This window comes from Acanthaster planci, linkage group LG06 (genome assembly GCF_054643075.1).
Source record: "Acanthaster planci isolate LZ-2023a linkage group LG06, COTS_SCS, whole genome shotgun sequence".
NCBI lineage: Eukaryota > Metazoa > Echinodermata > Asteroidea > Valvatida > Acanthasteridae > Acanthaster > Acanthaster planci.
This window is the reverse complement of record NC_141782.1, coordinates 19,961,101-19,983,432: the sequence shown is the minus strand read 5'-3', so window position 1 is coordinate 19,983,432 and position 22,332 is coordinate 19,961,101. Positions and strand designations below refer to the sequence as shown.

The 22,332-nt window shown below is 41.7% G+C and overlaps 2 protein-coding genes across 3 annotated transcripts; one reads left to right on the top strand and one right to left on the bottom strand.

Annotated features, from left to right (window-relative positions):
• Nucleotides 1-543: 543 nt before the first annotated feature.
• On the bottom strand, nucleotides 544-5,896 carry LOC110981341 (CKLF-like MARVEL transmembrane domain-containing protein 4). Of its 2 annotated transcripts, XM_022238850.2 has the most exons (5): nucleotides 5,710-5,896; nucleotides 4,549-4,730; nucleotides 3,568-3,735; nucleotides 2,988-3,086; nucleotides 544-2,065 (listed from the first exon to the last, which is right to left on the bottom strand). In XM_022238850.2, the coding sequence occupies exons 2-5, from the start codon at nucleotides 4,675-4,677 to the stop codon at nucleotides 1,946-1,948; spliced, it is 516 nt and encodes a 171-aa protein (XP_022094542.2). In that variant the 5' UTR covers nucleotides 4,678-4,730; nucleotides 5,710-5,896; the 3' UTR covers nucleotides 544-1,945. The 2 variants fall into 2 exon arrangements, with proteins under 2 accessions (XP_022094542.2, XP_086994628.1); XM_087138502.1 differs by lacking the exon at nucleotides 3,568-3,735.
• A 1,259-nt stretch (nucleotides 5,897-7,155) lies between these two features.
• slc9a8 (solute carrier family 9 member A8) lies at nucleotides 7,156-22,262 on the top strand. The gene is made up of 15 exons (XM_022238876.2): nucleotides 7,156-7,504; nucleotides 9,655-9,812; nucleotides 10,500-10,645; nucleotides 11,829-11,912; nucleotides 12,127-12,228; nucleotides 13,146-13,324; nucleotides 13,831-13,969; nucleotides 14,584-14,689; nucleotides 15,315-15,431; nucleotides 15,753-15,835; nucleotides 16,219-16,330; nucleotides 16,520-16,662; nucleotides 18,089-18,151; nucleotides 18,613-18,756; nucleotides 19,587-22,262. The coding sequence occupies exons 1-15, from the start codon at nucleotides 7,266-7,268 to the stop codon at nucleotides 19,710-19,712; spliced, it is 1,941 nt and encodes a 646-aa protein (XP_022094568.2). The 5' UTR covers nucleotides 7,156-7,265; the 3' UTR covers nucleotides 19,713-22,262.
• Nucleotides 22,263-22,332: the final 70 nt, after the last annotated feature.

Genomic DNA, 22,332 nt, shown 5'->3' with positions numbered 1-22,332 from the left:
GTGATACTGTTCTTGTTTATAAATATGGCCTGCCAGTTTGAATACGATTGCCAAAGTTTACAGAAAGTTCAAGCTTAGTACGGTTGGCAATAGCGTTTGCCTGAAAATTCACTTTATTCTGTGGAAGTGTTATTTTCATCTCGTTATTTCAGTGTCCGAGTGGCTAGGAGATTGTTTTTATTTTTTTTTTAGCTATTCTTTTCTTCTGTACTGACGACTGTATTTATTAGTTTGAACCATCTTTTGAAAGATCGAATTCCAATCTTGCAGCATTCATGCATGCATTCAGGCCGAAGGTGCTGGAGTGCGACATTCCAGCAAATTCGGCGCTGAAATCATCGACGTGTGCGCAAAACAACGTGCAGATTGCGCCCGTGCGATAGATGTGGAAGCTCTGTGCGTTTTAATCCAGAGCCAAATTCTCGGGGTGAACTTGGATTTATTCACATGGCCTTATATGACCTTTCTGAGAGATCGGCCTTTATATTGGAGCTTTTACACGCCTTTTATGGAAGGGGGATGAAACAGACCAGAAAAGTCACCTTTCATTATTTTTCAAGCCCAAAACATTGCTCCTCTCGGGGGTATTGCCCCCGCCTCCCCCTCTAATTACGTCTTGAATTTATTTTTCAGTCAGTTTCAAACACATTATCCTACTTGGCAATCTTTTTCGGCAACAAAATTAATCATCGAATCGTCACACATTGATAGAATTATTTAGAATCATTGTCGAGTCACCTGATAACAACGGAGACGCATTGGAGCTAAGGTTGGAATAGCGAAACTATAGCTAAAAACAAATGCTTGTAAAATATAATTCATACAAAAATGGTGATTTTTCCAAACCAAATTCTAAGACAGTGTTTTTGGTCTAAAGACACACAACTATCCATTTCCACTTCAGATCGCACAGTTAGGGTCTACACAATTTTAAGAATGATGTCTCACATCCAGTTCATTTCTGCAAGCAAATGCGAAAGGGAAACGAAGTTATACGTCTCGAAAAATTTGCAGCGAAATTTCGCTGAGTGGAAGATTTAATTAGACATTTCCCTTTGCGTTCGTGTTCTCGCTTTCGCAGGAAGTACGAGCCGTCCTTCACTGATTCAGTAACTGAAAAATACTCATGGAAAAGAAATAGCAGACGCTAATTTTACTGGGCCCAATCTTGGCCACCTTTGGTCCATAGACTGAGAAATTTTACGTGTTTATCTCCATGTGTCCAAGCCAAGTTTTCGCCACTTTTTGGAATTAATTAAAGTTCACGTATTACACTGCATATATGTACAGTACATGCATTACATAGACAGCATAAACACGCAGCTAACTACATGGGCGTCAATCGGTGAGGGACGGGGGGACATGTTCACTCCTACCCTCACTTTTCCAAGTGGGCGGGTACTATATCAATTGCTCCCACGTCCCCCCCCCCCACACACACGTGTTTCCAAAACCTAAATGAAAAATGTATACTTTGTAAAAGCATTTGTTAAAAACCAGAGCCAGAAATTGTCTCATACCACACCACAGAGAATCTATACTGTATTTATACTGTCTATCTGTACTAATTTTCCGGGGCCCTTGAGCACGCGGGCCCCGGACCCCACGCCGCTCATCTCAGGAGGGCTTGGCGCTTTGCGCTCACATTTGTTCTGATCGGGGCTATGTCCCCCTACTTTTCAAATAGGATTGACGCCCTTGTATCTACATCAAATTTTGTACATTTGTATATCTGAGTTGACCAGATTTGGTCTCTCTACGAGACAATGTAGAAACCATAAACACGCAACAAACTATACTTTGAGATCTATATATCTGAGTTGCCCATTTTTGTCTCTCTTTATACAAGACGTCTAGGTAATGTCTTTAATGCTGAGACGGCATCAGTGGCAGGATGCCGCTATCTCGCTCCTGCATGACCGAGGAAGAGTTCAAGGTCGGCCGTCTACATGTTCGGATCGTACGGTTGGTGGTTGCCAGAAGTCCTCGACCTGGATGAGCGCCACCGCTTGAAACTGTACCAGATATTCCCAAAATAACCAGCCATCGCGAGGAAGCCAAACACCTGTGGGGAAAGTCAAAAGTGTTAAATTTTCTTTGTTTTAAATGGGATGTTATGGTGGAGGATTTTGTTGATGCGTTATGGAGATATTTTCAGTTATATTACACAACTTATTTTTTTGTTCAGTCCAACGGAAGACTTTCTAGATTCAGCTTATCTTGCAAGTGTGCAGTTATTGAATTCAAATCCTAACTTATCGCCCCAATACTTTGGTTCTTTACTTTTTTGGAATTTCTTTGCTCTTCTAAACTTAATGTAACTGATGCTTATTTCAGAAGGCAATGGTTGTCTAATTAATTCTGCAGTTTTAGAGTTTATTGTATTTATTTCAGAGAAAACAACTTCAGTTGGGCCTCTACAGTTTACCTCACTCAATATTTGCATGGTTGCAGAAAGGCACTGATCTTTTACACTTGTGTAACATAACTGACCATTTCAAGAATTTGTTGGTAAAACAGAGGTTTTACCATACCTCAAGAGAGCCCAGCTCACAGTTCAATTTCCTCAATCTGTAGGCTTTTCCAAGTTTCCGGTGATCTCGTGTGTTACAGAATGTTAAATGGCATAAACACAGCATTGTGATTAATTTGGTAAATCACGCTGGACAGATCAAAAAAGCAGTTGTGTCACGTAATCGAGATTATCTCCACAACGCTTCATCAGATCTAAACGAGGTCCTCAGTTTTGAAGGAATAACATTCTAGGCTTTAAATTTGTACCCAAAACAACAATTTCTGAAATTGTTTTGAGAGAAAATAAGTGTTACGCCAACTTTTGGGGCTCCATTTAAGGGGGAGGGATACAACCTGTATACAGCAAGAAGGAGTCCTTTGGGGCGATTATTTGTGTTAACCGAACGTAAAACCTGTCAATTTCAATCCATTTTTTAAATTGCCAATTATGAAAATTTAGTCTGTGTACTTACTCCAGCGGCAATCATAACTGGCGCTGTCCCTGACAGGATGATCATGAGCAAGGAAAACACGAAGTAAACAACTACCGAAATAATGCTGTTGAGGAAATCCTGCAACAAGAAAAGGGTGAAATATTCACGCCACCAATTTGTCTTGCTTTTCGTCGTGTGACCTGACACTGGCAGAGTTGCTTGAAGGCGATGTCGGAGTTACTAACGATTCGCAAAAGAAACTGAGCCTAAATTTAACCTCGATGGCACGTTAAATGAGTGATTGTCGCCATTGTTAACTTCACGAAAGCAAAGCAACCTCCACACTAGGTGAAAAAAGTATATATGCTATGTTGCGTTTTCAATACGACGGGCGATTCACAATAGTGCGCCTTCGTGAGTAAGCAACGCGTTGGCCAATCACGACGCGCGAAGTCTGTCGACCCTCTCCAAACGCGCGTTGGATTGACGGATTTCGCGCAGTCGTGATTGGCCAACTCGTTGCAAACTCTTGGAGGCGCACTGTTGTGAATCGTCCGTATTGCGTTACAATGCGTTCTGTTTAAATCAAATCTTCAACACTAATAATATTTAAACTTACAGTTAAATAGAAGTTGATCCGAGAGATTTTCTTCTCAAGAGTAAAGGCAAAGACTACGAAGATCGTGACAGTCAAAATAAGACTGATTGCCAAGATAATGTCAAACAAAATACACAGAATAGATGGCCCACATACGCAGCTTAAAATGAACGCCACAAATGTCCAACCCTGGTGGAAAAACATGCAAGAAGATAAACAGCTAACGGGTTAGATGAGAAAGTTGTGAATAGATTACCCTCCCCCCGCCGCCCTTAAAAAAAAGTTTGGACCCGAGAATTACGCTTTGGAGCCACCCTTGCACCACGACAGTACTTTATTACATGACTTTTCTAATCTTAATTTCTTAGGTACACTTTTTTGTGCAATTTTCTACCCCTCGTAAATGTCTCAAAACGATTTGACATCTCATATTGAAAATGCACTGCACTCGAAAAGCCGAGGGCGCTGTTGCTTTGTCATGCAAGCTGGGGAAGACACTCGCCTGTCCACAGTGTGTCTGTTGAAACTGTGAACTTGAAATTTGCTCACTAGAGGCATTTCTTAAAGGGGTTACTCGTTGGCGTGTTGCCAACATATCCACACAGCCTGTAATGATCAGCACATAGCAGAAAATACATCGACAGCAAAAGTTATCAACGTTTTGCTCTTGAACACGGAAACGGACTACAGTACCCTTTACAAATGGCAAAACAAAAATTACAGATCGGGTTGAATATGATATGAAGATGTATGATGAAGTATTGCATTAGAAATTGCATTCCTTGCGTTCAAGTTTTAAAGTCGTGCAGATATTAGAAGTCTGCAGACAATCATTTTTTCTGGATGTCGACTCCATTTTACCCACTGATACTGTATCCCCGTGATAAATCATCTCTGGAAGATGATGTCGACGTTATCTTTTCATTCCACGATCAAGACCAAACAAATAACCTTATAACCACCCATTTAGAAATACAAAAGAAAGAAAGCAAATAAACTTACGATTTGGTTGCCTTTAAGAGCGCCGTTAATTGACCTGACGTAGCTCATGTCCATACCGCACTTACGGTTTCGTCCACTGCCATCTTGTTCCTGGCTAGAACCCATGTCATGCTTATTCAAGTCTGCCATAATCTCGAGAGTTGTACTGGTGAGGAGGCTAACTTTCGGGTCCCACGATTCCGCTGGTGTAAAAAAAAATCGACGACGTTTTAGCAGCATACAAGACCCACTATGGGGAGTGATGCCATGAAATGTGCTTTTTCATAAGTTTTTCATAAGTGTTTTACTTTATAAAACTTCAATATTCTGAGATGCATTCATCGCATTTTCGTGTGTTTTTTTTTAAATGCGTTGTTTGAAAACTTCGTTTTTAAAAGATACTTTTTAAACTTCATTCAACAAACTTAAAAATATGTAGGCCTATCTCCAAAAATGCACTTGGGGAAAAAAGCCATGTATCTCGCACAAGTTATTTTCCCCCAAAGACCCATGCTTCTGAAGAAATTCTCGTTAAAAAGAAGTTAAAAAATCGAACTTAGAAAAATTCTCAATAAAAAAACCGAACTCGGTAAAACTATACTTCATTTTTTGACAATGTATATGCTTCATGACACGAGTAGGCTTTCATATGAGAGCCCACGACGTGTTGTCAATTATGTCCTTTTGATCTTTGTTTAATTAATGAATAGAAAATTACCAATAGCATACAGTAAAGTAGGGTCACTCGTGGTTTCTAAATGAATAAACGGAAAACTGATTAGCAGTGACGGTAACTCCACTCTGACACCAGAATGCAAGGGGCCGTCAATTTTTTTCTGACATCATTTTCACGAGCGTGCAAACCGTGCAAAACGTAATTGTCATGTTCGCTTCCAAAAACTAAAAAAGGGAAGAAAAGATGAAAACACATGCTTAACAGACATCATTATTTTCTTCTTATCCAAGAATTTTTGTTTTTGTACGCTTTAGAGGAGAGAGGATGTGATTCAGAAAAGAGTATTCCTCCTGAAAACGTTAAACAAAGGTGGCCCCGAATTGAAATTTCAGTGATTTCTGGGGCTTTTAAAAAGCGTCGCAAAAACAGTTCAACACCAAGTATTAGCCTAAGTTTATTACTGGCAACCTAACGGGCATATAGAAATGCAGTACATGTACTAATACCTTAGATACAGGTGATAGCCCCCAGATATGTATAAAGCATGCAGCTCCGAAGTAGGACGGCTCGACAAGCTCGTGGAACGCTTAAAATTAGGCCTATGAGTCGCACATAAGCTCATAGCCTACGTGTCATTGAAATGAAATATTTAACCAACACCGCCTAGAAATGCAGCCATTGTGAGTGTACTTTGTACCCACCATCCATTGGACTTGGGAAAAAATGCGTTATTGACCTTTTTTGCTTACGCCCTTAGCTTAAAGAGGCATACCACAGCAAATACCTACGAAACTTGGAAATAATGCATGGTCTAACAAAATTCTTATTATATACCTTTGTTGTTAGCGCACGGTTATGGGGGGGGGTTGCAAGATCGATTGATTGTGCAAAGATTGACTTACTACGACCGTACGGCGATCATTTTCATAATACATGTACCTCAGAAATTAGGCTTGTATATCTACTACGTGAAAATCTATCCCGTTATTAAGGATAGTTTTCACACCTTGGCCTCAGCAGACGACTGGGCTGGGCGGACAGTGTCCAAACGGACGACTTGTCTCTCCCTTTTACGAATGGACGGTCGAGTTGTCTCAATGGTCCAGTTTTTCCGAAGTCGAGTTGGCAAACGGTTGAGTTGTCCGGACCCCTTCATTTTGCGGCTGTTGTTGGAAACAACTTGGCTGTGTGATTATGTACAAAGTGAGGAGTAGCATTGATTTCGCTGAGGCCTACCATGTGCAGCGACCAAAATACAACGAGTGAAAGGCGATTACAATCATTAGGGCTAGACATTTTAATCAACACAAACAGAAATGGGGAAGGGGGCATTTATTGCCAAAGCAAAATGACCGACAAAAAATACACCTTGATGCCTACCAAATCATAAGGCAAATTTTGGAAATCCACTATGAAGTTGTGAGTTTTTGATCAATAGTAGTTTGCTTTTTTCAGGTAGTATCAAGACCCCTATAAAATTTCCACAGACCTAGTACCCAGTGGCATATAGGCAAGTAGATCAAAGAGCAAATGATCTTCTGGAGCTAACTTAACGGTCTCAGGGCTTCGGGGGGCATGGGCATGCCTTCGAGGGGCATCAACATGGAATTTCTTTACTAAAAATGACTACCCAAATATTTTCATCCGACCTTTAAATTTGCTCATGTGTTCTCTGTCGTTTCCCATTAAGTGCAGCAAAACTAATAAATTTGAAATTCTAAAAATTAAAACAAGTGAAACATTTGGTGACAAAAACTTGCTTCATTTCTCACAAAAATACTGATGCCATAGGTTCGGTAAGTTGAGTTAAGCTGTAGTTATGGGGCGGCTTAAAATCTGGCAACTATACATACCGCCCTCTCTTGTTCCAAATTTGCCAATGGGTGTTTGAAACCCAAACGTCTGCAACGTAAATGGAAAGTCAACTGAAAAGTCGGCAGGGACCTGCAGAAAGCGCACCGCCCAGCATATAGCTCTAGCATAATGTTGACGGACGTACGAGAAAAGAATCTGACGCGACATAACAATTTTGTTTTTGATAAGGCCTAACAATTATTTAACAATGAAGATGTGGATACTCGGAAGGCTTTTACTAGCCTTAGCAGTAATAGAATGGCCTGGAGGTGCTGCTTTAGACCTCGACTTATCTGAATTGTCAAACATGTCAAAAGAACGGTATCGAGTGCGACGGTCAGACATAGACACGCTTATGTCAGAATCAGATGGCCCAAGTCGTGTGGAGAACGAAGAGACGCGCAGTGATGTGTATCAGCCAACACCAGAACAGATAAACGGGACCGGGTAAATTCAGGTTTTTGTTTTCGGTTCTTTTCGAAATTCAGCTTTGAGCGCAGATGTTGAGTAAGAGTTCCATAATCAGGTCGGGGACCAAACCACAATCTAGCGATGACACAAGACTATGCATAGGCCGCTCGTTTGTGCAACGATGACGTAATTATTGAACTATTTTCAGATCACGGTTCGCAGATGACATCATAGACTCCTCCAGGTCTGTGATGACATCGATCTTTTTATCGGCCCAAAACTTCAAAACCAATTCCTCTGATTGATCAAATTTACAGGGAACATAATACCCAAGATCTAAATGAAACTTTCCTTTCATTTGGTATATGTATCTATAAAAGCGGATCGAGGAGATTTTTTGGTCGAATCTTGCATTGGTAGGCAGGCGAGTCCAACTCTGCCGATGAAAATGTTTTCGCAAAAAAAATGAAGCTTTGCTGAAGTTTACTTTATGCATGAAAATGTTGCCATTAAAAATCTCCATCGATTTACCGTGTCAAATTTTATGTTTATTGTGGCGATTTTCCAAAGTAGCGATTGGACACATTTTTGCCATGTTGGCTGCCGGCATTTCAAATCTAATTTTTTTCCCAAAATCGAGTGGGAAAATAACATCATTATCACGTGACCTGATAAAAATGACGTCATTGCCGCTTGAACAAGCGACATAAGCAGAAACCGGGGATGTCGCTAGATTGTGGTTTGGTCCCCGACCTGATAATGGGAGCGGGACGAATGTCAGCCCCCACAGTTCTGGGGGTATTCCATATGTATGCCCACAGACACCAGGCTTGCTCGGTATTCCCATTTTCTTCATATCTTTGGGAGCTGTTTCTAACTCGGAATTACGATTCTTAGCTGGATCCGGAACCGGCTCTGAGAATTCTGGAGCCACCCAAGCCTTACAGTCATGACAGTGACCAACCTTAATATGTTAGCCATCAGAAATCAAAACCATGTCCAGAAAATTCAATTAAATTAACCCCTTTTTTCTTCCCAAAAGCCGACTCCAAAAATTCCAGCCTGGCTTGGCCACGAAGGCCACCTGCCAAACCACAAATTCTCGGTTTGTGGCCCTGCGTGCTCTGCACGCTTTGAATTACACAGTGAAAAGGCTGATTGTTCAGTGGCATGCGGCTCTACTCACCCTTCCACATTCCCGTTGCCTCATTTCAAAGTGGGGACTATTGTGAAGCTGGTGATTATGATGCAAAATCGGTCTTTTCTTTTCTGGGGTACGCACAAATACCATTACCATATATACAAGAGCCAGGGTCTGACTTCTTTCACCGTGTTCACTCGAGCGTGGGCCGAGAATAATAGCTGAAAAGCGGGCTGAGGATCTAAATTTTTACGGCGGCTATAGCTGCCTCTCGCCGCGAAGGGGTTAAGGAGGGGAAAAAAAATTGTTTGCTTGAAAAACACTTAGAATTTGTCAGACTAATCTCATAGGGTTTGTGTACACACTACACAGGGTGTCAAGTGGCATCCATATATGGAACTCTTTCCTTTTTCACCTCCATTTGAAATGTTTAGTGCGTGGAATGGAGGAGTTAAGAAAAAAATCCAACCAGTGAAGATTTGTCGGATGGCTGAAGATTTGGGCGATGGTATTTAGCGTCAACAAAGCATCAACAAGTTTTTGAAGCATAATTATAACAAAGTCTATATTTGTGCTGTTATTTTATGCTGTTATTTTAATCATGTACATGTCATATTACATGTACCATATATCTGAAATGTTATTTGAATGTGCAAATTTGAGTGACAAAGTCAGGCCTGCCCGTGCAGCCCGACTGTCCACCATCTTGTGTCGCGTAAATGGCAGAGAAAAGAATGGCGGTGGCCCTCATACATCACATAAAAAGAAGACGGCGGCCGGTCGGGCTGAACGAGCAGGTCTGACTTTGTCGCTCAATTTTCAACACACGAATATACACGTTAATCAACCTAAAAGAAGACAGAACAAAACAACACTACCAAATAGGCCAGTCATTCAGCTATTATAAGGCCTGGATGTCATTTTTAGTTGGCAGACATGAAAGAGTGATGTTGTGATTGATGTGAGGACACTGGGCTTCGCTCTGCACTGTAGCCGTTTTTAGGGGGTTCGTGTTGAAGAAGTGTGCATGTAATTAATCTTGCAGGTATGGTAATGACACTACCCCAACGGAAGTCCCCCAGCACCTGACCAAGGCAGGTGCGGTGAGGACCACCACGGTAGACAGCCAGCTACCCGCTCAAGACTCGGCTGATGAAGAGCACTCAAGCAGTCTAGCTTTGTTCTTCATTCTGCTCATCCTAGGTAGGAACACGGAGTGACATCTTAGTCTTGCAGCATGAATGAGCACCACAAGTATGCAGTTTGTGCTCATTTGGATGAAAATTAGTCATGTGTATGCAAAGTTAGTTCATTGGAATGCTCTTCGTGCAGTGCACAGCCATAGATCCTGTCACATGTTGTGCTCATGTTATTGAAAAGTTGGCATATATGGTACAAAACCTACTGCAAACTGCTTGCTTGCCACAGTGACCTAAAATACAAATGGCCTGACCCTTTATCCAGCCGCCAGCTTGTTCACCCTTTCCTTTTGTCCCTCTGCATTTGTCGACGCTTGTTTGATTTCTGTCTTGCTTGTTAGTCTCTGTTCAGTTGCTATTTTGCCTTTGTGACAGATTCTGCTAGGATCAAAATGTCAGCCCCTCCTACCTTTTTTGGACAATTAGTCATACATGTATATTTGAAATAGTGCTTCAAAATGCTGTGCATACAATGCATATCTGGCACCAGTGTGTCACTGTGGTGTGTTCATCTCACCAGAGCACTTGTTAACGAGTCCAAGGCTTTGCCGTTTTGCTTTTAGCAATGGAAGATCCCCTTGCTCAACAGTGCACAAAGTTTCTTTAATAGACTGAGATGTGGCTCTTCCATGGGTAAATTCGCTTGTGGCTTTTCCCTAAATGATGAATTTCTATTATTCCCTCTTCACAGCTCTGTGTATTATATTAGTCCATCTGCTGATTAAATTCAAGTTCCATTACTTGCCGGAGAGCATAGCCGTGGTGGTCCTGGGTGTGGTGATTGGCCTGATATCGTTGCTGACCAAGAATGCCAAGAATGCGGAGTATAAACTCACGGTAGGCACCAGGATGCACAGATTCAGGCTAGGCTTGGGCCTGGTTACGTTTGGAGAGGAGCTGAAATCTTATTTTGAAGTTAGAAATTCTTGACGTTATTTCACCCTCCTCATTGCTCGGCCTGGAAAGTGTTGGTCGGAAAGGTCTTGTGCTAATCAAACACAAAGTGGACATGCAAAAGTACAGATTGCAAGACATTTGGCGAGGTGTCTTTGCTTAGCAGATAATTTAGCATATTTATCAATATTGCCCGTTGATAGAGAGAGACAGTTACGGTAAAGTAGGCTACCATGATGTTATTTGGGTTGGAACCCACATCCTGCTGGGTTAGTGATGGCCATTTTGAAGAGCACCTTTGCATGCATTGTTTGGCATGCACGAGGGTTTATCCACTATGAACACAGGGCGAGGGTTCCCCTCGTTTTCTCTGTTTTCTCCGCGTGACGCAATCTACATTCAGAATTCGCATCTTGGCATGAACAGAAAAAAATCTTTTTTAACTTGTTATAGTTGAACTCTGAAGACGAATGACTCTGCGTTCGATTTGGATGCTTCCATATTTATTTGAACAGATAAAATCAGAGAAAACATGTTTTCCTTCGAGGTGCTCTTTAAATGCTTCAATTGGTCTGGATTCCTACTTTTTGTTGGATTTTCTGGAACATTTTCCCAGTCACAGATAAGTCGAAGCATTTTGTTCCAAGCATCGGAGTGTTGAGGTTTGTGAGGAATTCTCCTGATTTCTTTTTTTTTCCATCAGGATTTTGTTGATTTCAGGATTGTTCAAACAACCTCTTTTAAAATCTGGAAATCCTGAGTTTACAATTAGGGTGTTTTTACGTACAAAAGTTAACCCAGAACACAATAAATTGGGTTTTTAAGGGATGTCTTCAGGCAGACATGAGTGTATACGAAAGACCCTATGCTGCTGTAGGGCCCTCAAATCTTCTGTTGATTATTTTGTGGATTTTTCATTTTCTTCCAACCTCACCCCTGGAGAATGTTCTCCTTACTAGTGGCTTCCCATTACGTAACAGAAGAATTAGATGTATAATGGACAACAAACAGAATGTTTATAACGCAGTTTGCAAAGCACTGGTGGTGCCTTCTGGAGGTTAGAGGTTCACATCCTGTCATAGTCATTTTTGTTTAATTTGATTGTTGTTTGTTTGTCGTTCTGCAGGACTACGAGATGATGGATCCCACCATGTTCTTTCTTATCCTTCTCCCTCCAATCATCTTTGAGTCGGGCTACTCGTTGCACAAGGTGAGAGCAGGGGATCGCTCAATGTTGAGCTACACCCATAACCAGGAATATTCAACTTCGACAAATTCACAAAATTAATTCGTTTCACGTTTTACTCGCCAATTTTTTTCATAACCCATGAATCACGAATGGAATTAAATTGAGCATATCATTTGACATGAACTCTCTTTTTTTACATGTGGAATGAACTATTTCATAATTTTTCCCTCTGTAGGGTAATTTTTTCCAGAATATTGGCTCCATCATGGTGTTTGCCATTTTTGGGACAGTCATATCAGCCAGCGTGGTTGGAGGAGGCATCTATCTACTGGGTCAGGTATGTAAGGAACTTGTTTGTTCATGACTACATACACCACAGAGCATGGACCGACAAGGCCCCTGAAGTCAATGTCTGAAGAAGTCCAGATATAAAGAAATGTGCTTAGATTTTCCATCTTGCCTTCAAAGTCCTTGTGTCTCATGAAAAAAGTCTGTGTCTCCATTTATTTGTAACCCCTCGCAGTTGAAATGAGTCAATTTTCAGGTCGCTTGAGAATACCACTTAAGCAGAATAGGCCAATGGTGAATGTCTTTGTCATAGTTGGTTTTAATCGCTGGTGACTTTATTTGAACTGCATAATGTGTGATAGACCCGTGATGGACTTGTGATAAACTTGTTCAAATATACGATTGGGAAATTATGAGGAGTTTTTATGGATTTGTAAATTGGAATGACTTATCATGACTTGAAGGGACTTGTGATTGCTTGTGGTATTTTTAAGATGACTTGTAAAAACTTGAGATGACTTGTGATTGCTTTTGATGATTTTGGATTGCTTATGATCACTTGTGATTGCTTGTGATGACTTGTGATTGCTTATGATGACTTTGGATTGCTTATGGTGACGTGAGATTGGTTATGATGACTTGTGATTGCTTATGATGACTTATAAGTTCTTATGATGACTTGTGATTGCTTGTAATGGTGTGTGATTGCTTGTAATGGTGTATGATTGCATATGATGACTTTGGATTGCTTATGACGACTTGGGATTGCTTGAGATGACTTGTGATTGCTTACTATGACATGTGATTGCTTATGATGACTTGTAATTGCCTATGATGACTATTGATTATTTACTGTGACTTCAATTGATTGTATAATGACTTGTGATTGCATGTTACATCCTTTAAAGATTTGCTCACAACTCAGGGCCATGAAACCTCAGTGTGATGTTACATTTGCATTTTCAGGCTTCCGTAGCCTACAAATTGGACTTGGTTGAGAGCTTTGCCTTTGGCTCCTTGATCTCAGCAGTTGACCCTGTTGCAACGTTGGCTATTTTCTCCGCCATCGATGTCCATCCACTGCTTAACATGTTGGTCTTCGGCGAGAGCATACTGAATGATGCTGTCTCCATTGTCATGTCAGAGTGAGGATGTATTCCAATCAAATGGTTATGCCAATGAAACCAGCGGGGCTGAGTGTTCTTTTGCTCACTAATTTTCGTTTGAATTTGTACAAACCTTGGCGGATCGGGCTTTGTACACAGAAATATAGCCAAGTGTGGGCAAATGGCAGCTACTGTATTCAGTTGTCGTTTTGCTTCCTTTTCTCCTCACTGAGTGAGTACTTGAGTACCAAGTCCATAAATTGGCAGTGAAGATCTTCAATTTATCTATTTTTTAGAGTGGTTAGGACAGAGTCTGTAGGGAATAGAAAAAATTTATTCAATTTCGACTCTATTAGTAGTTATCTGTTAGGAGCCCTACTCACGTCCGTCAGGAACCCAGTGGCGCATTTGTTGTAACTCCAGGGTATTTAACCCTATGCAAGGCAATAATGACTTCAGTCCTGCAAAATCCTTCCAAACTTTTCTTGATCTTTGAGAATTTTTTTAGGCTTATTCTTACAGATCTCATCTTTTTCCTTCTTCAGCACCGTCATCATGCTGAATTCCAAGGAAATGGCCAACGTAACCTCCGGTGAGGCCTTTGGCTATGCTGTGGGCTCGTTCTGCCTGATGTTCTCTGCGTCGGCTGCCATCGGAACTGTCATTGGTCTCGTCAGTGCCTTAATATCCTTTTGGAGAGGAGATCAGTGTTAATTTGGTGTTTGTACATGCCTGTGTCATTGTCAAGGCCTGGTATATTCAGTGTAGATTGGGTGTTAACTTGGTGTTAGCTAGTTGCTGTGCGGGGAGCTGAATCCTTGTTTTTTCTTTAATAAACCTGTGGTATTGTTTGCATGGAGATCAGTGTAGATCCAGGCATGCAGTCTGATTACAAGGCTAAAAGTGTGGCTTTTACTTGGTGTAAACTTAGTGTTGACTCTGTGTTATGAATTGTTTGCATCGATCTCTATTCAGAGGAACTTGCCAGCTGGTGTGATGTTATCTCAGTGTTCTCAGTATTTCTGGAGTAGTGTATATCTGTTATTTGTTCAGTGTTAATCAGATGACATTTGCAGCAACAGGAAAGTACGAAGCTGCTCTGGGATATTTCAAGCCCCAACATTTTGAAAGTTTGTGTACAATGTTGAACCATGCTGTGTTTTGTGTAATATGACGAGATGTAGTCACGCTAGTTTGATGTGATAGAAGTTTGTCTTTGTTATGGCAAATTGTGTTTCTGTTATACATGTCTAAAATGCTGGCATGACCTTCTACCTTTGACCTTGACTCATCCATACCTCCTGAAGCATATTGACCTTCGGAAGACCCCTTCCTTGGAGTTTGGCTTCATGCTCATCTTCTCCTACTTGCCATATGTTCTCTCGGAGGGACTTAAACTCTCTGGTAAGGCCCTGACTCTGTACCACCTAACCCTTTTCACAGAGCATACCGGGCATCCCCTTGCGTTCTTACTCGGTCTGAGGCTTGGCCATAAACACAGTTATGCATCTTGCTGTGAAGATTGATCTGCACCCTCCTCGAAAGCAAGCATGAATGAGGTTTTGATGGGATAAAGTATTCACATCATTTTCCAGAGCTGAAATGTGTTCAGCTCTTGCAAACGGTTTGACTACCCATATTGGTCTTCACTTTCTCAGTGTGAACTGGGCCAAATTTCATGGCGTTGTTTAACTGTTTATAGCAGACATGTTGTACTTGCTGTAGCATAACATGAAAACTGTAAGCACTGTTCCAAAGGGGTCTCTTATTCACTCGGCTTGTGTCCAAATCAAGTGGCTACAGCTTAGAATACAATAATCATCTATGTGGAAGTGGATGCAGCCACTAAGCCAGTGGTCTCCATAGACACAAGTGCTACGCCTAGCCACAGCCGCAAGTGTTGAACACGGCGGTTGGATACTGCCGTACCAGTACAATTTCCGTGCATCTTTCTTGCCGTACTAAATTTCAAAAAATCAATTCTAGCAATGCTGCTTAAATGGAGATTTCTTTCTCTTCCCCTGGACAGGCATCATGGCTATTCTGTTCTGTGGTATCGCCATGTCTCACTACACCCACCACAACCTATCTCCCGTCACGCAGATTAACGTTCAGCAGACGTTCCGCACACTGGCCTTCATGGCAGGTATGCCAGTGGACGAAATCGAAATTGTTTGTGGTTTCAAAAACTTTAGAAAGAAGCATTTGCAAGATTTTGCTTCACTTCAGCCTCAAAAAACAAAACAAAACTACTGTTCCAAGATAGTTGCTGCAAAAATTTGAGCAAATATTTGAGCATAAACGGTACCAAAACACTTAAATATTTGCTATAGATACGGCCACCTTGGGCCCACCAATTTATTGGCCGGTGCACTGGTCAAAGTTTGTCAATTTTTTTTGTATCCATTTTGATTTGACCAGAAACTTTTCAGGGTAGTTTTGAAGATGTTTTCCTTACACTTTTCAGAGACCTGTGTGTTTGTGTATCTGGGACTTGCCATTCCAACTTTCAATCACGATTTCCAGCCAGCTTTTATCATTTGGACATTGGTAAGTGTCTGCTTTGGAAAGGGGAAAAACCTGAGCACTGTCCCACTTGTGTCTGAAAGTGGAAAAGGAGGCCTCATGGTAAAGCCTGAATTTGACGCTAGTTGGGCACAGACTTTAATTGGGTGCTCTTAGCTTGCCATGAGTAGAAGTACACCGACTCCACACCAGGAAAGTAAACAGGGATTAGCACAGTTTCCTTGTAAAGTGGAGTGTTTGCTAAGCATAAACTTTACCAGATTAGTTTCTGAATATTTCAACTTGCTTTTACTTCTCTGAGAATATAAATAACATTCAAGCAGATGCAAATTATGAACATGGATGTGTATCTCTTTGATTTTGACTAAAATGAAACATCTATTTTTCCATTTTTTTTTCAATTCAAGATCCTGATTTTGATAGGCAGGGCGTTCAACATCTTTCCACTGTCATTTCTCTGCAACAAGTTCCGAGAACACAAGATAACAATGAAAATGCAGCTGGTCATGTGGTTCAGCGGTAAGTAAGCTGGAGTGATTGAAAAGGAAATGTTTGATTCGTAATTTTGAAACAAAAAAACAAATATATTGTCATCATCATTGTACATTTGTTCGTTCTCATTGGCATAACAACATAACGGTGTCCAAAAATTGCCCGGTTATCCGTTCGGCTGAAACCCTGGTAACTTTATGTCTCTGCTGTAACCAGGGTTGCGGGGAGCCATCGCCTATGCCTTGAGTCTCCATTTAATGTTTGGTAACCGGACCAGACACGTGCTGGTAACCACAACCCTCATCGTTGTGCTGTTTACAGTGGTCTTCATTGGGGGTCTCACCATGCCCGTATTAAAGGTAGAAACATTTCCTCTGGAATTTTCATTGACTAAGATTTTCTGGCTCTTTGTCTCGGAGCTGTCAGTATCTGCCTCGTGCAGAAGGCCCCCCTCATCAGTTGAACGGAGCCGCGTTGGTCAGGAGTGTTCATTTTGTTGGTAGCGATGTAACTGCAATGCTTGCATCTCCCAGTCATTTGTGAACTAGCGACGCGCAGTTAGTACCAAAGGAGCCTCCGTTGCTAAATAACACCCCCTCTTGGTCCGGCTCGAGGTCCATCGTAGGAAAGAATGGATAGCGTGTCAAGGCAGAGGGACAGAAGTCACTAAATGCCATCTTGGATGCCTAAATGTGCTGACACACTTAATAAAGTCTCACTAGGAGATTTAAAATCTTAATCACAGTGGGCTTTGGCCTCAGGACTGTACAGGTCATTTCATGCAGATTCAGTTTACTTTTATTTACGTCAGTTATTTCCAAGAAAATTCCTGTATATCTGACCCTGAATCACTCATTTATCACTGGATGCTGCTCGAAAATGTGGAGAAATCCAAACATTATAAAGTGGGCTATGCGGCTCTGAATTTGGTGGGAGCCATCTTTGGATGCCCAAGAATTTGAGCCACGGAGGCCTCATTTGTTTGTGCTGAGCAGTCCGGACACCACACTACCCAGTCATTATAGCACAGATGCCAACTTGTACGATTTAGGCATAATTTTTACGATATGTTTAGTCCGTTTACGACTGTGCGAACCAGACTAAGATTTTTACGATTTCCAACTCAAAGGTAAAAAAACCATACAGTTGTGTATAAACTCTACGTAAGCTAGCATGGAGCCGGCCTTGTAAAGCACTCGTCAGAAATGTGTTGCTGGCATCCCGCAGTTTGTGCATACAAGCTGCGTGAGTAGCAGTAGAAACCAGTGTGGTTGAATCATCCGTTTGCCCTAATTAACGCTATGATGAACGGGGGGTGAATAGGCAGGATTGCGCTTCATATGTAACATGATTGTGTACATCCATGCATTGTACATGTACCAATATCGTACACATGTGTGTCGAACATCGTGATCATGCTAAAGTTGACCAGAATGGAGGACTTTCAAGGATTTGATTCTTGGATATTTGGTGAGCAACTGGACTTGTTTTGCTCAGTGGCAACAAGTGAGCAGAAGTTCAAGGACGAATACAAATGGGCCTTTATTGCAAAGTCTTGTCATGGAGAAGCTGACGTGTTTTGCAACGCATGTAACTGTGACAGGATAAATATTGCTGTTTTAGAGATTAGTTGTAGACTTAGATACAAGATCAAGACGTTGAGAGAGATTAGTAATCACAGGTCTCTTGGCTAGTCCACCCTTACTTGATTCTGACCGGAGTTTGTTGTCTGTTTCCTTGGTGGTCATATCTCTCAGCACACCCTCCCACTCTCTCATTTCACAGCTCATTGGACCAGAGTCGGGCAAACCCAAGAAGGAAGTCACACTGAGCAAAACAGAAGACTTGGTGAGTTCCCAAATGATGGTTACAGTGAAAAAATACAAGTGTGTTTCCTAAATGTGTAGCATTCTTCTTCCCGTGTGGTGTTGTCCTGTACCTTTCAGAAGACTGTTGAAATTAGTGGGAACATCTGGAGCTTGCTGGGTGCCGTTATTGTCATAAGTAACGACGGTGACCGACATCTTACATGACAACAGGAAAATGGCCCCGTAGCTTTTGACATTTCATTGACTGCTGTGTACAGTGATGGTTATCTGTTCCCTGCTGTCTGACTAAGGTCTGCCTTACAGCAGACTTTCAGCAGTACGTTTGTGGTCGTATGTGGAAGCAGGTGAAATGAGTCTATGAGAGGACCATGTGTCAGTTCAGTGGGGGACACTTGGTCGAAATCGCTGGCTCCACAAATGAGACACGTTGAGGCAATTTCTAGACCAAAGGATTATTACTTTCTCGTGCTCTGCTTGTAGGGAAGCGCTGTTGACACTGAGCACCTGTCTGAGCTGACGGAGGAAGAATACGAGGTCAACTACGTCAAACCCCACCTGACGGGCTTCGTCAGGTGGGACACCAAGTACTTTGTGCCGTTCTTCACCCGACGACTGACAAACAAGGTGAGAGAGTGGTTTTTTGAAAGGGTCACAGTTTGGTCATAGCCTGAGACCCGTGGGCACAAGCACCCAGCAACAGAAAGGCTGGGCAGACCGCCTGGATTCTGCCTCCACAGGTATGAATATGGAAATAGCAGTGGCATAATGGGTACAGGATTGCAAACTCACTTTTTGAGCAAGAAACTCGTGCGTTTCATACTCTCACACCCATGTGGCATTTCTTATGCTCAGAAAGCTGAACTAAATCAGAAAAAAAATTAAAACAAGAAATTTGCTAAAAACTGGTTGCTGCGTCTTTACTATTAAAAGTAATCAAAACACGAATGTTGTCTGTCTGGTAAAGAATGATCAGTTTGATCGGCTGTCACTGCACCCGATGAAAAATTAAAGCTTAAAGAGGCAAAAGCTCTACCTTGGGATCCCCACCTCCGTTCCCACCCCCCATCCTTCCAGCTGTTCTCCCCGCCCCATTTTTCACTCTCAGCTCTCTCTCGTATTTGGCAGCCCTGCGATAAAGTACTTCTTTTCTGTAGTGCATGGAATGCCATCTGTCAACTAACAAGTGTCCAAAAATGTTGCCACCAGCTGTCAACCCAAGGGGAAATAGTTACCCGGGTGACAGTACTTCTTGTGCTTGGAGCCATTAAACAGTGCAACTTTTCTTCAATTTTGTATGTAAACCTTATCTGTAACCTTTGTTAGAGGCTGGAAAATCATTTTGTCACTTTTAATACCAGCACCAAAATGCACCGAAATGCATCTGATCTCAGTCTTATTTCACCGAGAGCAGATATGTTCAGAGTAAACCTCTCTCATCTGTCCGTCTCTTGCAGGAAGTAACGGATGGGAGAATTCAGATGCGCCACCTAGCAAACCAGTGGTACTCGGAGGTGAGGGGCACAAAATCAGACACAGAGGAGGAGCTGGAGACAAGTCTAATCACTGCACAGGCCAACTGAAGCAGCCAAGTGAAAGAAAACGTCAGCAGTTATTGTAAAAAGAGTGAGCAGTATGCTTGAAAATGCCAACAGTACAGTAAACAGTGCAGGGGACCTCATTTACGCTGGTTTTAGGGCTGTGCAAGATATTCGAAAGATCGAATATTCAATCAATGATTGAATATTCAATCTTCAATCAATGATTGAATATTCAAGTGTTTATTTTCAAAATGGAGTATTTGGACGAAGAAATCAGTTAAATGAAAGGGGGAAATTGCATTCTACAAGTGTATTTCAAGGTGTAAAACTTACTGGCAACTACTGCATATGCCCAGTAGTAAGGTCAAAGGTTACATTTCTTTCAAGTTTTCCTTTTTTTTCTTTTTATGGTATGTGATCTCGCTGGGATAAACCTCCAACCTCCAGCCTACTTTGGCTGGAAACTCTGCCAGACATATCAGACTGCATCGTTTGTCAAAGTGGCTTGCCTGCCCAGTTGTAACAAGATCCAACAGGTCAACCCTCCCCATGGCCAAACAGCCTGGGAGTCTGTGGTTGCCAGACACCACAAGATCCAACAGTAGCATTGTTCATTGGGACTAGCTCCGATTGTCTCAACATGAACAGTTTGTTTGGCTGCTGTCGATTGCCCAGTGCATCAGACTTATTCACCTGATACACTGTGCTGCATCTGGCAGGGTTGAGGTGAAGGCAATTCATCACCAATTGGGTCTGAACATCAGTTGGACTCCCAGCCCTTTTCAACTAGGGGACGGACCCCTGTCCTGGAACTCAATGAGGTAGACCACCCCAAAAAATACACATTTTGTTTCCGCTTTTGGGGCATGGTATAACCAAGTTTTTGATCTTTCAATTGAACAGAAAGTTGAATATTCAATTATTTGAATCTACTCGGCCTGAACTGGCTTTCCAGTCTTGCTGACAGAACCACGTGTTGTTTGAAGCAAAGTCTTTCAGAATTTCACAAAGTAAAGAAAATGCGAGCTTCAGAGGCAAAAATGTGGTTGAAAATAGTGAGGCAACGTATCACATCCCAAATCCAGGGCTGCAACAGATTCATTTTCTCCCAACTTAACCACTTTGTGCGGGGGGTACCTGGTTTCGGGCACATAGGCTTTATACACGAAGCCGGGGAACCCAAAATCGGACAAAAGAGCTGGGCCTTGCAACAAAAGACCGTACTCGGAACAAAAGACTGAGCTGCTGGGAATTGCCAACGTTTTATCAGTTGTCAATGGCGGAGGAAATCCATCATTGTTTTGAAAGATTGTACCACCGTTTGTGGCATTCAGCATGAGTGGATTACCACCGGGGACAAAAGCGCTCCAGCACTTCAGGGATGAGTGATACAATGCAGTTGTACGCTAATCTGGCCCCTATTGAAAAGACGTCAGCAATGCACTGTGCCAGTTTTGGGGAAAAGAAAATTACATAACATTGCACAGTCCGGGCTCAATGCAAGGCGGCAGGCATGGCTGAAATACTTAGGTGTCAATAAATGTCTCTGTCAGATTAGAGTGGCCACCAGACAGTCATTCGTGTGGGTGTAAGCTTCCAGCAAATGAAGTTACGAACTTTTGAAGAATTTTGAAAATAGAAAAAAATAAAAAGGCACCCGGCCCAGCAGAATCAACATGGATAAATGGGCCCAGCACGAATGGTTAAAGATGCAGTCTTGTGGAGAACGAAAGATCGAGTCTGATGCACATCTAAACTTTATGTAATTATAAAATGGAATATGTATATTGCTTAAAGGGATAAAGGTGCAATGTACTGAGGGTCAGTAAAGTTTACAATTCTCTCTGGGTGCAGGTTGTGGTTACAACTAACTGGCCTGTGTGCTGATGACATGCTTTGGTTACATGTATGCTTTCCCACGGAGGTTTGAATCTGTCATCTTCATCTGGTTCCCGTAGGAAAAATTGCATGTAATTAAAGTGTGACGTCAAACCTGAACTGAATTTGCAAGATTTCAGCATTTGATCTGATACAGTATTGTCTTATAAACTTTGTTTCTTAAGAGGTCGTATATTTTCACACATAGTATATGTGAAACTTACCCAGCAAAAGCAGTGTACGAATTTGGGGAGGTGTTAATGAAATACATAAATAAAGTAATTGGTTTTCATGATATGCAGCAGTGCCATACAATCTGCAGTTTTTGGTATTTTTTATCATCCTTGATTTCTTAAAAATTTTAGTAAGTATTTAATTAAAAATGATCCCAGGTGATACCCGGTTTCAAAGAAATGGATATTCTGGTGTCACGACCCCCCTTTAATATTTTAAGATGATACATGTATTTGTTAAGTTTTTGTTTTGACATGCTCAAAGGTATCTACTGCTATTCTATTGTGATTTTCATTGTGAGAGACCTACATGTACGGACATGTAATTACCGCGCTTTTTTTTTTCCGTGTCAGCCTTTTTGTCAGTAATGTAAACATAACTTGTAACTGAGCATAAATGAATGTGGAATTCTTCTACTGATGCTGGCAAAGTTGAAATGGCTTCCTATTAAAATGCACAAAATGCAATGCTTCGAAACAAGCACTATGTGAACTGCTCGCTTGCTTGCTTGCTTGATTGATCATGAGTGTATAAATCAATGGATGAATTT

Excerpts from the sequence above, each read along its gene's own strand:
- slc9a8 (XM_022238876.2), top strand. The coding sequence starts at position 7,266 with ATGAAGATGTGGATACTCGGAAGGCTTTTACTAGCCTTAGCAGTAATA. Across the intron at positions 11,913-12,126 it reads CGGGCTACTCGTTGCACAAG|GGTAATTTTTTCCAGAATAT; the intron begins GTGAGAGCAGGG and ends TTCCCTCTGTAG. Across the intron at positions 16,331-16,519 it reads GCTGGTCATGTGGTTCAGCG|GGTTGCGGGGAGCCATCGCC; the intron begins GTAAGTAAGCTG and ends TGCTGTAACCAG.
- LOC110981341 (XM_022238850.2), bottom strand. The coding sequence starts at position 4,677 with ATGGCAGACTTGAATAAGCATGACATGGGTTCTAGCCAGGAACAAGAT. Across the intron at positions 3,736-4,548 it reads CTCTTAAAGGCAACCAAATC|GGTTGGACATTTGTGGCGTT; the intron begins GTAAGTTTATTT and ends TTTTTCCACCAG. Across the intron at positions 3,087-3,567 it reads GGATCAACTTCTATTTAACT|GATTTCCTCAACAGCATTAT; the intron begins GTAAGTTTAAAT and ends TTCTTGTTGCAG.